General features: G+C 33.4%; 1 protein-coding gene across 1 annotated transcript; it reads left to right on the top strand.

Moving 5' to 3' along the window:
* The first annotated feature begins 9,683 nt into the window (after nucleotides 1-9,683).
* LOC124887994 lies at nucleotides 9,684-11,939 on the top strand. The gene is made up of 4 exons (XM_047398050.1): nucleotides 9,684-10,219; nucleotides 10,473-10,553; nucleotides 10,641-10,784; nucleotides 11,421-11,939. The coding sequence occupies exons 1-4, from the start codon at nucleotides 9,950-9,952 to the stop codon at nucleotides 11,601-11,603; spliced, it is 678 nt and encodes a 225-aa protein (XP_047254006.1). The 5' UTR covers nucleotides 9,684-9,949; the 3' UTR covers nucleotides 11,604-11,939.
* The last annotated feature ends 3,020 nt before the right edge of the window (nucleotides 11,940-14,959 follow it).

The following is a 14,959-nucleotide window of genomic DNA, read 5'->3' as shown; positions in this document are numbered from 1 at the left end:
TAGAGGGGCAAAATATCAGAGTAAATCAGCTAAATGCCACTTCACCTAATTCTACAGCAAGACTGCCTAGCCGGCAGAGTTGTCTTAGTAATGGTAACAACATAAAGGTGCAACCAACTCCACTTCATCTAATTCTACATAAGAATCATCCATGCTTGATGGAAAAACCTCCACTAAATGATGTAACATTTCACCAACTGAAATAATTGGCAGGATCAAGTTTAAAGCTTGCAAGCAGCCTTGCATAACCAAAGAAGTTAAAATCACTAGTAAAACATAATTTTTTGGGTATAACAGCCGGCAACATACAAATTAAACTAAGCATCCATGAATTTCCCAATAAATATAAATGTCAAGAACTAATAGTAATATACAATCAAAGTTGTAGCTAAAATCCCATTATATGAAAGTCGAGAATTAATTGTCGTAATAGGATTCTTAATTTCCTCAGTTAGCTTCATTTGCCGAAGTGTTAAACTTACACTGCAACCGCATATCAAGTGTCTCTCACTCTTAGGAGAGAGAAGTTTATCTGGCATTTGGATTCTCAAATAAATCCATTTCAAAAAAGTAGATACTTTTATGCATTTGCTTATAGCAAGCCGCTCCTCGTTCCTCATGATGGCATGCAGTTGCCCTCATCTTCGAAGCGACTGCAATTTCCAGCATTGCATCACCAGTACTTACTTTGCGACTTCTCTTGCAGGGACTCGAATTTGGTGTTACAGTTTGATGGTTACAGTATCCATCTTACATGTTCAAGTCCTCTTACAGTGCCCATCTGAAATGTTCCAAGTCCTCTCCTGAGCCAGATAAAGAAGCATCCTCATCCACCAAAGGAGACATGGTGAAATGTCTTCGCATTGCCAGGTGCAAGATTTCTACCTCCAATAGTAATCAAAGAAGCCCATGATCACAAATTATTTACTAAAATTTACATATATACACAAGGTAACCTTATCTTATTACAATAAATCCCATATTGATAAAATAATTACATAAATCCCAAATTAATTACTGAAATCCCCTAATTCTTTACTTTCTCTCCTTAATATTATACATCCAAAAAGCCGTCTTTTCCTCCCTTTTTTTTCTCCCATTACAAATCAGTTTATGCAATCGTGTACTTAGAGGTTACCATATTGTAAGTTTTCAAACATTAATTGAAATTACTGATTTTATTCATTAATTTTTGAATTTTTTTTTGAACTTTACCAAACCAGGAAAAATTATCCGATGCTTTTTTGGTTGCATGTTTGTTTTTATGAAATTAATTGCTTTTGCAATTACATTCTAGTTTGATTGTTATATTATTTCGTATTTTTCCATACATTAAAAGTCAGATCTTTGTATTTTTGGTTTTATAGTTGTTAGATCTTAAGCAAGATAGTATAAATTTGGTAATGGATTTGCGTCTTGGCTTTAGTTTAGGACTAAGTTAGTTAGATGCTCAAGAACAAAATATTTCCGTTGTTGATTTTGTTCTCGTACATTTTGATACAAGAATAACCAACGAAGACACAAAACCACACACCTAAACAACCCACAAGTCAAGAAAATTGTGGACCTCTTTGGTGACCACTCTCAAATTCAAGAACACAACAAGAATGCAAGATAATAAGGTGTTTTACACCTATGGCAGCCAACAACCCAAACTATATTAACCACAATAAAAATAAAGAACAACAAGATTAAAACAACAAGAAGTCACGAGTTACATTAATAATGAGAAGAACCAACAATTACAATGAACAAAAGATAGAAAGATAGACCAATGGTTGGTATAATCTTAAGAACCCAAGAGCATATTCTACTCTTGGACCCTTAACACAACACTCAACAAAGACCTAACTCTTATACTTGACACAAGAGAGGCGTCCACACCCAAGCACCAAGGTATCAAGCTAAATGAAACATAAAAGTGATTCCACACTTGTATATAACCCTAGTTACGGTTGGACTCTCTCTCACTCTAAGAGATGGTTCTTTCTTTAAAATTCAACAACTAAAGAACTAAAAAATCCTATAATGTTCTATTTATATTACATTACAAAATAGACAAATGATCAAAGGGCCCTTTACTGGCTAGTCTTCAAAATGGCCGCCCATTGAGTGCACATTATGGACGATTTTGAGCCTCTTTCACACTTGGGCTTGTGCACTCTTTTAAGTGGTCTTCAAAATACTCAAAAAATGTCCATGGTCATGATCATACTCTTATCATCCTCTCCATCTTGAGAGAAATTTGCCCACAAATTTACGACCTCACCTCTTTTACAAAGGCACTTCACAATCTCCTTCACACGGCCACACATTTTCTCCATCTTCCTCACCTTGTATTTCAACCTCTTTGTGCTCTCCATCTTGAGGCTTGCCATCAACCCTAGCCGATCCAATTACTACTTCTCCCCAAGATAGTACAATTTTCCCTCCCTTAGGATCACGTTCCTCTGATTTGGACACTCACTAGCCTTGTGTCCCCACTCTTGGCATTTGAAGTATTGAAATCTCTTGGAATTGAAAGTGGAAATTAGTTTACCTTCATACCTAGTGGATTGTTTTGGGGCAGCCTTGGTGCTCTCGATTTAGAAAGTCATGAATGAGCTCTCTTTGAGCTCTCTTTCAACCTCCAATGCCGCTTGGAAGATGCCATCAATGGTGTTAAACTTATGAAGTGTCATGCGAGTGGAGATGTCCCTGTTCAACCCGACTTTGAAGCGCACGATGTCATGGCTCACTTATTCTCCCCGGTGATCTAGTTTCACTATCAATTGTTAAAATTCATCGTAGTAAGCCATGACACTCTTACTCCCTTGCCTCAAATTGTACAATTTGGCAAGGAACTCATGTCTATAAGTCTCGGTCAAGTATATTTGCAGCATAAGATTCTTCAACCAAAACCAAGGAGGAGGTTTTCTCCCAATCATCTCATTCCCAAACCGTTTAACATACTTCCACCACGTATTAGCACACTCTTCAAAGTGAGCTATCGCATAACAGCTCTTCTTTTATTCGGTGAGATTATTAAGTTGGAATATCTTATCACAAGATGACTCCCAAGTAAGATAATCCTCGGGATCACTCTCACCCTTGAAGATTGGAAGGCTAACTTTGATGGAGTTTATGCCCAAGTCTCAGCTTTGGTGACTATCTCTCACCTCGTGGCCTAAATCACCATGTCTACCCCTCACCTCTTCTTCCCTCAAATTAAACATCATCATAAGCTCTATAACCCCCATGTTGTTCCTTCCTACCATATCTTTCTACACGGTTGGGTCAATTTGGATTAAGTAGATTTGGATTTGGTGAAAAGTAAGAACTTTGGTTTAGTGGAGTTTGGATTGGAATGTGAGGCCTTTGGTTAAGTGGAGGGCTCAGATTTGGTGTTGGTATTTGGGTTCCAAATCCTTCTTGTTGGACTTGGTGAAGTGGAGGGTAAGTTGGTTTATCAAACTCTCGGCTTTGGGAAATATTTAGCGGTTGTCTCGGTAGATTGATCATTTGGTGTAACATTTTGGGGGAGATGGTAGGGAAAGTATTTTGATCATGTCCACTCAAGGACACATGATAGTGATGAGTGGTATAGGGACGACTCCTTTGGCTTTCCACTCGTTCCAACCTCCCATTCATAGTAGCTATATCGGTAACACCCCAAATCTGGTACCCGGAATGCTACACAATGCTCATGATCTTGAAGGCTCACAAGCTAACCCATGACTGATATCTGTAACTGAGCACTGAATAATATACTGTAAATATGCGAAATATAAGCTGTAAGGCCATAAGGTTCAAAATTGAACTAATACTGAATATAGAACAATGTCTGCAATGGGGTGTCACAATACCTAAAACTGAAATATACTGTCTGAAACATATTGCAGTCTGAAAGCCTCTAAACTGTCTGAAAACTATAGAGTTGATGGGACATGTCCCCAACTAACTCCGAACTACTGAAATAATAAAGTAATAAATTAAGCATGTTATCCTCTAATAATGAGGACTCACTACTAGTCTGGATACTGAACGTCTGATCTACTAAGGATGCTCGGGAGCTCATGCTTCTAAACCTATGGTATAAATCACCATAGCACAAATGTGTCAGTACGTTGAATGTACTGGTATGCAAGTGAGGTAGGCTGAATCCAAGGGGTTCATATGCATGAACAATACTACTGACTGACTAATATGAATGTAAGAATATATGCATGAATACATAACCATAATTGAGATCATGATAACGTTGTCTCATGAATTCTGATAACGTGGATCTACTGATATCTGAATAATGATACTGGGATACTGAATAACTAAGTCTATTAAGTACTGAGGAACTGATATCATATTACTGATAAAGGAATGACTGTTTCTGACAGTTCTGATTATGAAGAACTGGTTTAATTAACTATATCTGACAGTCTTGAAACTGAATATTGATAACATGAGTTTTGTATAATTAATAAACTATTAACTGGGTTCATGATAACATGATTACTGAGTATGAATATTGATAACATAAGTGACTGTATCAGACAGTCCTGATACTAATGGAACTAGCTGAGTTTTGTACTATACTCAGTTGACTATATTTGACAATCCTGGATTCCTGTAGAATTGAACTGAGTTTTATTTCTGAGACTGGATCTAAAATTGAGATTGTGGGAGGTAATATCTTACCGACATGCCTCGAAACTGAACTGGTGGGGTCCAACCTATAATCCTAGCTGGAACGGTGTCAATATCATGCCATGGTAAAGATAAGCTCTAAGGTAACCCTTTCTGATGGGAAGCTCTTTCATCAACCCTCCTACAGGAATAACCCCAAAACGAGATGTATTAGTAGCCCTACGCATAGGGGTACATCTCAACCTACGATGGTTACGTAGTTCTGAAATGCAAGGATTGCTTCTAGGGATCAACCCTCACTGAATAACAGGTGAGTCCCCATCCTTGGGTTCACTCGGTGCTAAATCTTACTCCCAACTGAATAGACACTGGATTGATTATACTAAACTGAATTGTTACTGATGGTATTATTTAGTGGAGCTAAACTGAGTTCCCTAAGTTCTGTTGACTGATGAAATGCTACTGAGATCTAAGGACCGACTGAGGATACTGAAGTTACTGAGATTTTCTGGGAATACTGAGATCACTGAGATTACAGAACTACTGAGATTATTGAGATTTCTGGAAGAAACTGGACCGATACTGAATTTACTGAGTTTTCCTAAGTCATGAAACTGACTAAATTCTACTGATCATGGCTTGACTGAGATTATTGTGAAAAAATGACATGGCTCTAGGCACACAGCTAAATTATCGGGTACAAGTACCCCCAGGACTCGATAAATAAAACTAACAAGGCTTGACACTTTTGATCATATGACTAATATCAATAATTCATAATTTCATAGTTGGGGATTTCATGAAGTACATGATCATCATAATGTTGTACATGGATAGTAATGCGTATAAACATGGAATGATTTCATACTTCTAATCTTATGAACATCTCATCAAGCAATCACAATGCATAGGTTTTGCATGGGAATCATTTTAATCAAGTAGGTATAGCATAACATAAGAGGCATGACATGATCTTGACACATGAAAACTAAGTACTTGATCATCATTCATTCATTGGGGCATATTATCAAACACCTTGCATGCACACTTAGGGCATAGGTATAATCATCAATTTAATACTACATGGTTCCACAATTTAACTCAATTGCATGAATTTCAACCTTATACTAACATAGTTTCATGAAAACATGATAAGGATGCAATCTTGGTAACCATACAACAATAACAATATGAACATAATCAATTCAAAACAATAACATCATGACATATAGTTTAAAATAGGGTTCTTGAGCTTTATGGACGAAAGGAGTCCATGAATCAACATTGTGCATACATTAGTTCTTGATTCTACAAAGATTGACAGAGAGATTCTTAAATTTGGGTCTTGGATTTGAATCCCTAGTTGAAAACCCTAGCTTGTTCTTGAGAGAAACTTGAGAGAAATAATATATTTTGGATAAAATATGGCTAAATCACGTGTTATTGAGTTTATGTAGGGTTGAGAAATTGAGCCTTTTAACCCTTGGACGCGTATTTTAATTCTTTGAAAATTTTTCAATTTTCATCCTTGGCGCGATGCACCATGTCACTGGAAAGTGACAAATGGGAAATTTCACGGTGGCGCGACGCAGAGCTATCGCGTTGCCACTTTATTTATGACCTGAAAGTTTGGTGCGATGTGCCACTATCGTGGAGCAACACTGAAAATTGACAATTGCCATTTAAGTTGGCTCCGTGATGCGCTGATGACTCAAGTGATACACTGTCTCACTAAAAAGGCTCTAACTCTTCGCCTGGGTGTTGGATTTGAGCGAATTTGGTATCGATAGAAAGCTTATTCAATTTCTCACATGATAAAAAGTGGAAATATTGAAAATACTGCATATATAAAAGTGGATTCATCTTTGAAACAAGTCTTTAACATTTTTGGGATGATTTTAAGCTAGGTGGAAGTACGAGGTATTACAATATCTCCCTTCAACGATTTTACATCCCCTTTCACCAAAGACACATCCGTTTTTAACTTCCTAAGACTCACTTACATTCTTTCCAAAGTGCGGTTGAGGCCCTTAATAAAAGCCATGAGGATATTGGTATCATTGTTGCCCACGGTTTGGGAGGCCGTTCCCTCCACTGCAATGTACCTAAGAAACCACCTACAAAACAATAAACGAGTAGTTGTAAAAGAAAGGTCCTCACACTCTCTCTTTAGTTCTTTGTCTCTCGAGTTTCTTCACTCAATCACACAAGTGTGACAAGCTTGATTGTATTCCGTGCTTGAGAGGTGGACCAAGAATTTACGACGACTCAAAAAAATAAAGCACACAAAGGAATGTAAACGCGAAGAGCGGTTTCAAAACTAACTTACAATCTAGTACTAGCTTGTAAGTTAGATTTGGAATCAACAAACGAAATTAAAGACACAAAATGAAACTAAAAGATCAAAATTTGAGCCAAAATTTATCGTATGAACAGTAATTTGATGGCGTGTCACCTCCTAATTGGCTACGGTCCCACAAGTTTTAGTCACCATTCTTGAAATTTTTAGTCATTATAATTTTGGAATGGAAGACAAATTGTTTTGGGAGGGAAAACACAAGTCTTGAACCCCTTTTCAAATCCAAATCTCAAAAAGTGAGTCTTGACTTGTACTTGTTCCACAAAACAAGGTCTCTGAAATATGAAAAAGTGGTTGAAAATAAAAGTTGATGTCAAGTCTAGGAAGTGATGGGTTCAAGTCCTTTCACCAACAAGCTTTATAATTTTTATCTTCAACTTTTTGAATCTATTTTGCACTTTTTGTTGGTTAAGTTATAAGACTAGGTGAAGAACAAGATAAACACAACAACAATCTTCAAGATCTACAACAACAACACCTTCAACGACCACTCCACTTCTTCACAACAAAACCACAACGCACGACTACCTTTCAAGTTCACAATAAAACTTCAACAAGTTCAAGCTCAAACATAGATGTAGACATTTTTAGTGTTAGTGAATCAAGAAACTAACGCAAGAAACACACTATACTAACAAAAAATATTACTAGATCTAGACACACAAATAAATTTTCGGCCAAGACAATAACAAATTCCAGATTCGGCCAAGAATAAGAACAAGAACACTTTTTTTTTTATTTTTCTAACAAGAAAGCTCAAGATTTGATCTTGTAGGAACAAGATCAAGCCATGCTCTGATACCAATGATACAAGAATAACCAAAACAAGACACAAAACCACACATCCAAACAGCCCATAAGTCAAGAAAACCGTGGACCTCTTGGGTGACTAATCTCGAATTCAAGAACACAACAAGAATGCAAGATAATAAGGTGTTTTACACCTATGGAAGCCAACAACCCAAATTATATTAACAACAATAATTTTTTTTAACACACTTATGTATAATATAAGTTTTAATATACATAGAAGAGGTTGTTTTTGTATTTAGTCGAATTATACAATTAGAATCTATGAATTTTGTATAAGGTTATATGATACATTCTGAAAAGTTTATAGATAAATAATGTATAATGTTAATATTTTATATGTATGGTGTAACATTATACATTCCTGAATTTTTTATTTGAAAGTATAAGATATAATATATCAGGTATTATATAATAGTTATTTTTGAAGACTAATGTATAATATAAGTCTTATGATATATATTTTTAATATATTATACATTAGAGGTTCTTATTACATATAATAGGCATTTTATGTTTAATGTTGAATAACACAATTAGAAAGTCTTATTTTTGTAGAAGTTTTCATTATACCTTCCGTCAAGCTTATAGGTCATACATGTTTAAGGTAAAAAATTTAGATGTCTAGTATGACATTATACATTACTGCAATTTACTTTTTAAATGTATAAGTTGCTCTCATACTTATTTTAATGTATAATATAAGCCTTCTGGTATATATTTCAATATATTATACATTAGAAGTTCTTATTACATATAAGATAAATTTATGTTTTATGTGGTATTATACTATTAGAAAGTCTTATTTTTGTATAAGTTTTCATTATACCTTCTGTCAAGCTTATAGGTTATACATGTTTAAGTGAAAAATTTAGATGTGTAGTATGACATTATACATTACTGTAGTTTATTTTCTAAATGTATAAATTGCCCTCATACATGTGCAACTGTTGTGTAATTAGAGTATACTTTTATTTTTTTAGGGAATAAAATACCCTATTAACAAAGTCCCATCTCACCCATTGCATATGGGTAGCTTATGTAATCATGCTTTTGGCGAAAACATAAAGAAGTATCTTGGAGAAGATGTATTTGGGGCATTTAGAAATACAATTTTTGAGGGTATTTCTCGACATGCCCCAGTGCAACTAGATAGGGCAGATATCAAAATGTCTACTGATGCTAGAAATCCAGTAGGATAATAAGGATGAGATTCATGTGTGAGGTTAGGGGAATATACTAAAATTTACGATGCTTGAGTTTCCATTATTACCGGTCTTAAATGTATCGGTAATATTGATGAGTTTATATATACTTCATCATCTAAATTGCCTTTGATGTCGAAGTATTTTTCCAACACTGTAGGTGGAATACCTAGGTCAAAACTGATACAACGTGTGAAGATGAAAAATTTTGATAACTCTGAAAATGTGCTGAACCTTGCGATATTATACTTTGTTCATACATTCATGTTTTCTCAGCATCGTGAATCACCCATCAGTTTAGCCCAATTCCAGATGGTTGAGGATGGTCAGTACAAACACTTTCCATGGGGAAAGATTACATTTGACATGTTGATGAACTCTTGGAGGCAGGATTTCTTCGTCGCGAAGCAGTTATATTTTTTGGGTGGCATGCCACATGTACTCAATGTTTGGATGTTTGAGTGTTGTTCTAAGGTAGATAATAAAACTGTTATCCACCAGAGAAATATTATACCAAGAATATTCAACTGGTCTGTGGAGTGTACCAGGCCAAAGTATGAGCCTTTTATGGCTGGCATGTTCAGCAAGGTAATTGTATACTTTTAATTTTTTTCTTTTTCAATTCAATTTATTGAAGTCCTAATATTTCATTTTGAAATTCACTTTTCAGTTTTCTTACAAGAATATACAACCTACAAGTGAAAAAGTTTAGAGATTGGATTTGTCTTTTACAGAAGATTTTGAGATTTTTAATCCACTTTCAATATCTGTTGCTTTAATATCTGCTGATCGGATGTTGAAAAGGCGGGCCGATGAAGAATAACCATGTGTTATTACTGCAGCTAAAGACTTTGATGATTTTAGCACTATACCACCACGGGAGATTCTGATAAAAGTTGGTTTATCTTCACCTTTATCATCTGAACAAGCACCGAAGAGAAGAAAGACAGTTATGTTTCAGGAAGAAAGTCCGGAGTTGAAGGATGATGAGAATTTTACACTTGCTCATTCAGTACGTCATGTGTCGGGTTCTTTTACTAAAAATCAAGAGGGTTCAACAGATAAGGCATCAACTCAACTTGAACATGGTCATCAAGGAGAAATTAGTGTGTCTTCTGAGGGTGACCAAGTCAAGTCTTCTCCTTCATCTACCACAACGCCTCAAGGGCGTTCTAAGTTAACATTAGACGTGGAGGAGATAAAGACTTACATCAACTACTATGTAAGTTAACTTACTCATTGATATTTTCTTTTAAAAAGATTAAGTTGTTTCTAATTTAATTTTTTTTTTGTACGTTATAAGATTGATAAAAAAGTTGTTGAGCTATTAACAGTAATATCCAATATACCTGGTAAGGTTGTTAAAGCTTTTAAGAAAGAAGAAAATAAAGAATCACCGGTATAAAATTTTTTAACATTCAACTTTATCTTACTTTGATGAAATATTCATACATGCGTATTGTTATTTTATGTAGGATGAGAAAATGATTGATACAGAACAAGGTCACGGAAAACAATCGAAAAAAATGGACAACTCATCTTTGGAGGATGTGACGGTATTTTTCTCAAAAATATGGGTTTTGTTACTATAAATCTGTATATATACCATATGTAAAACATTTTTTTTTAACGTTATTAAATAGTATGGAGATGAGCCCAAGGGTCCATTGACTGAAATCATAAATGACGATTCAGTTGCAAATCAACCTGCGGTCACGGATATCCAAGAATGTGTCAACACAAATACTGAATGTACAACCAAAACTGACGTTCAAAGCAATCAAAAGGTATTTTGAATAACAGGTATCTATATAAAAGTTACGTACGTCCTGATTCTTGGTAGATATGTCTGAATAACCTTATACATAAATAGGTTTTCTATAACTTTTAGTTGTTACCATAAGTGTTTTGCTATGTATGATAAACATTATACAATAAAAATAATGTATAATTACATTTATACATTCAAACCTGACATAACCCTGCTCCTTTTTTTGTTATTTAAAAGAATGAAAGTGAGACCATGGATCCACAGTTTGAAACCATAAAAGACGATCCCACTGTAATTCAATCAGTGGACATGGATATCCAATCATGTGTTAACATAAATACTGAATGTACACCAGCAACTGACGTTAAAAGCGATTGGAAGGTATTTTGAATAAATTTTACATATATAAATATTACATATTATTGATTGTGTATATATATGTATGAATAACCTTATACATACATATGTTGCTTAGTGTGTCTAGATATGTATGAATAACCTTTATACATATATATGTTGGGTATAACTATTATCTGTTACCACTCCTACTTTGGTATGACTAATTCTGCTTATACATATATAGGTTATGAATAATGAGATTTGTACAATCATGCGAGATTCATTCAAAACACATTCATATTCATGTATGTAGGATGCTTTCGGTGGCATAATACCAGATTCTGTTCAAGACGCTGTTGATGCACTCTTATTTGGGTTGTCGACACCTTCTGCCACAAAGGCGTTGGATGCTGGTACGCCAAATATAACGTTTGAGAGCCAATGGACCCTTTCGGGCAGTCAATTTCTACCCGACTTCCAGATGCTCAAGTTCTAGAGTGCAAAGTCGCTAAAGCATTAGTAAAAAGGAACCGAAAGAAATCAAGGGTTTTCAAGTCTCTGTACGTAACAAAATTTGGTTCAAGCTCTAAGGATGAGGGAAATTCTAATAATGAAGAGAAGCAGAAGTATGCTTTTGATGGTTGTACCATTCACCAAGAGTTTCCTAATCTATTGTTGTTAGATTACTCTCAATAGATTGTCGTAGGGTTGTTGAAATATCATTCTAGCAAGTAAGTGATTTGAAAACTTTTTTCATTTTTTATTAAAATAATATGTCAACATAAATGCTTGTGATGTTTATACATTGTTAATTGTACAGAAAATAAATCGACAATCACTATCTGAAAAAGGAGCAGGGTCTAGGCTATCTACAGTTGGACTTTGTCGTTGCACAACCACAGTCAAAGAACTAATTCTACCTCATGTTGCAACCTAAAACATGCTGGAACGATGCGGTAAATTAAACTAACTTTATTCCAATGGTGTTAATACTTATCCGAGACATACTATTGTTTGAGTTTTGAAATAATTTTTTATTTGATGTGAAATTTGTATTATAAAAACTCTTAGAATGAGTTGAACAGTTTTATGTCTAACAGTTATAGAATGAGTTGAACAGTTTAATTTTATCTTATATAAATTAGAAAGTATAATACAATATCATACATATATACCAATATTTTGGTAGATTGTAAATACTACATACAACAGTGAGTTCATACATTAAAAGTTAACTATGCTACATTATAATTCGTACGGTGTCATTAATTTATATTTATGCCAAACAATAATAAAAAAATCTTGCCTCATACATATAAATTGAATTATAATACCTTATTGTCCAGGTAGCACATGTTATTATTAGAGGATGAACTGTAATACCATATAATACATGTTCTTATTGATTTAAACTAAATTTTTTTTCTATTAAATGATGTAATGTATTGCATTATAGATAGAAATAGATGTATAATACAGTATCATACATCACTGTTCCATTTGTTTTTGTTGTTTAAACATGAAACTGCATCTGTGTTCAATTATGAAAAGTTAATACATATAGTATAACACTTATATCATACATATAGTATCAGTAGTTGATAATTTATCATACATAAATAATGTATAACACTTTATCATACATATAGTATAAATAGATATGGCAGTACATATAGTATAAGTAGTTACACAAAACTAATACATAACACTTTATCATACATTAGTTTCATTTTATTTTGGTTTTTCAAACATGAAACTATATATGTGTAGAGTTATGAAAAAACTTACCAATTAAGTAGATATGACTGTTTAGTTTTTTTGCAGCTAGAACATGCATTAAAAGTTTTGATCATACATAAACATAATTTATAACACTTTATCATACATACAGTACCAGTAGATGAAACATATGTGAGTATAGGATGTATTTGTTTCTTTAGTTTTAATCTTTCAACATGTTTGCACATGTAGCATTTAGATGTGATCTTCTACCACTTAAGAAAGAAATCGAAGCTGCAACTCTGTGATAATTACAGATACATTACAACCAGCTACTTCTTCAAGACATATATAGAGAAGACATATAGTCAATATTATTCAGATTCTTCATCCGTTCAGATATCTTCACAACAAGACTATGCCAAATCATTTGTTGTAGCCAAAAATGAAGATTCAATCACAAACACAATTAATGGATTTTGTATTCCTGCTGAATTACCATGAAATATGGTTGATGAGGTTTATGTTTCAGTAAACTGTGGCAAAAAATTTCATTGGGTGTTGGCTGTAATTGTGATGAAGGAGAGAGTGATTCATGTCTACGACTCATTAGCAAGTAAAAGAAAATGGGAACCACCAAACGAAATACAAAAGTTGACAGTGATGCTCCCTACTTACTTGTCAGACAGTGATTTTTCTGAAAAAACAAAGCGAATTGACTGGTCATCGTTGAATGCATACAGAGACAAGTTTGGTTCGCGCACTCAATTTATCAATCAAAACCCATTTGATGTGGACTACGTTCAAAACATACCACAACAAGTGTCTGATAGTTTGTAAGTGATTTTGATTTACATTTTTATAACATGTATAATAATGTTATAATTATTGAACGACTGTTATCTCATAATTTTTTTTCAAATCAGGGACTGCGGCATCTTTGTGGCTGCATACGCAAAAATTTAAGTGAAGGTATGGATGTGCATTTATGTGGTTTTGATACTGGTAGTCAACGTGCACGTTATGCTTCTTTGCTTTGGCATTACGGAGTTACAAAGGTTAAAGAAGCATACACAAGTGACAATGACGATCCTCCTCGTCCTAGGAATAGTTGGCTCCAATTAGCTGATGAAAGTGCAATTGTAACTTTAAATAAATTTTTATTTAAAATACTCTGCATAAAAATATCTATTTTATTTTTTAGTCGTTGTTGTTAGACAGTTTGAATACATGTTATTTTTTGGTGTTGAAATTTAATTTAGGTTTTATTGATGTCCTAAATCTTTTTATATATACATATCTTTTAATTAAGTATTTTGCAATAACGTACAACTATTGCATTGTTACTACAAAATTTAATTAATATATAACAATAAATTACACATTAATATTTTATTGTTTATCTAACGTATAAATTTTTTCAGTACATAAGTTCATTTATAAGATAATAACATATATTGTCTGGATTATACATATTATCTAATACATTGAACATGTGTCTTGAACACTTAAAGACATGTATAATATATTATCATACATATATTTATAATAAATAACGAAAATGCTAACATCAAGCAACAAACTAAATTATAAAACTATAACATACATTTATAACATCATGTTAGTGTATTTTTGTTTTTATTACTTTTTGATTGTTTTCAATTATAAATATATGATTGATACGCAAATAAGAGGAAGTTATACCAAAGTCAATTTACATCATACATAAAAACTTAAGTATAATGTAGCATCATACTTATTTGTAAAAGTTAAAAATAAAAACAAAAATATTGAAAGTTATACACTCAAAAATTTAAATAAAATTTTAAAAAATATTATACATTATATAATGGCAAGTTAAATTTCATGAAAATGACATACATGAGTGTGCATTTACTTTGGAATAATTGACAAGACACTGAACATGTGATCAAATATAAGAAAGATTATACATTACAAAGCTATGGCATTGCGATCCATGTATAAGAATTAATTATACATAAACAATAAAGCTAGCACATTATTGTGAAAATTGACGAAACAGTTATTAAGATCTAAAATTTAAAAAAAAATATAAATTGTAGTTCAAAATAATTCACTGGTATCAACACAAACTAAGTAAAGTGATTATTC

Source organism: Capsicum annuum, chromosome 10, assembly GCF_002878395.1.
Source record: "Capsicum annuum cultivar UCD-10X-F1 chromosome 10, UCD10Xv1.1, whole genome shotgun sequence".
NCBI lineage: Eukaryota > Viridiplantae > Streptophyta > Magnoliopsida > Solanales > Solanaceae > Capsicum > Capsicum annuum.
This window is presented reverse-complemented; position numbering and strand designations above follow the sequence as displayed.

Coding starts and splice junctions, on each gene's coding strand:
- LOC124887994 (XM_047398050.1), top strand. CDS start 9,950: ATGTTTCAGGAAGAAAGTCCGGAGTTGAAGGATGATGAGAATTTTACA. Junction 10,220..10,472: donor AGACTTACATCAACTACTAT/GTAAGTTAACTT, acceptor TATTTTATGTAG/GATGAGAAAATGATTGATAC. Junction 10,554..10,640: donor CATCTTTGGAGGATGTGACG/GTATTTTTCTCA, acceptor GTTATTAAATAG/TATGGAGATGAGCCCAAGGG.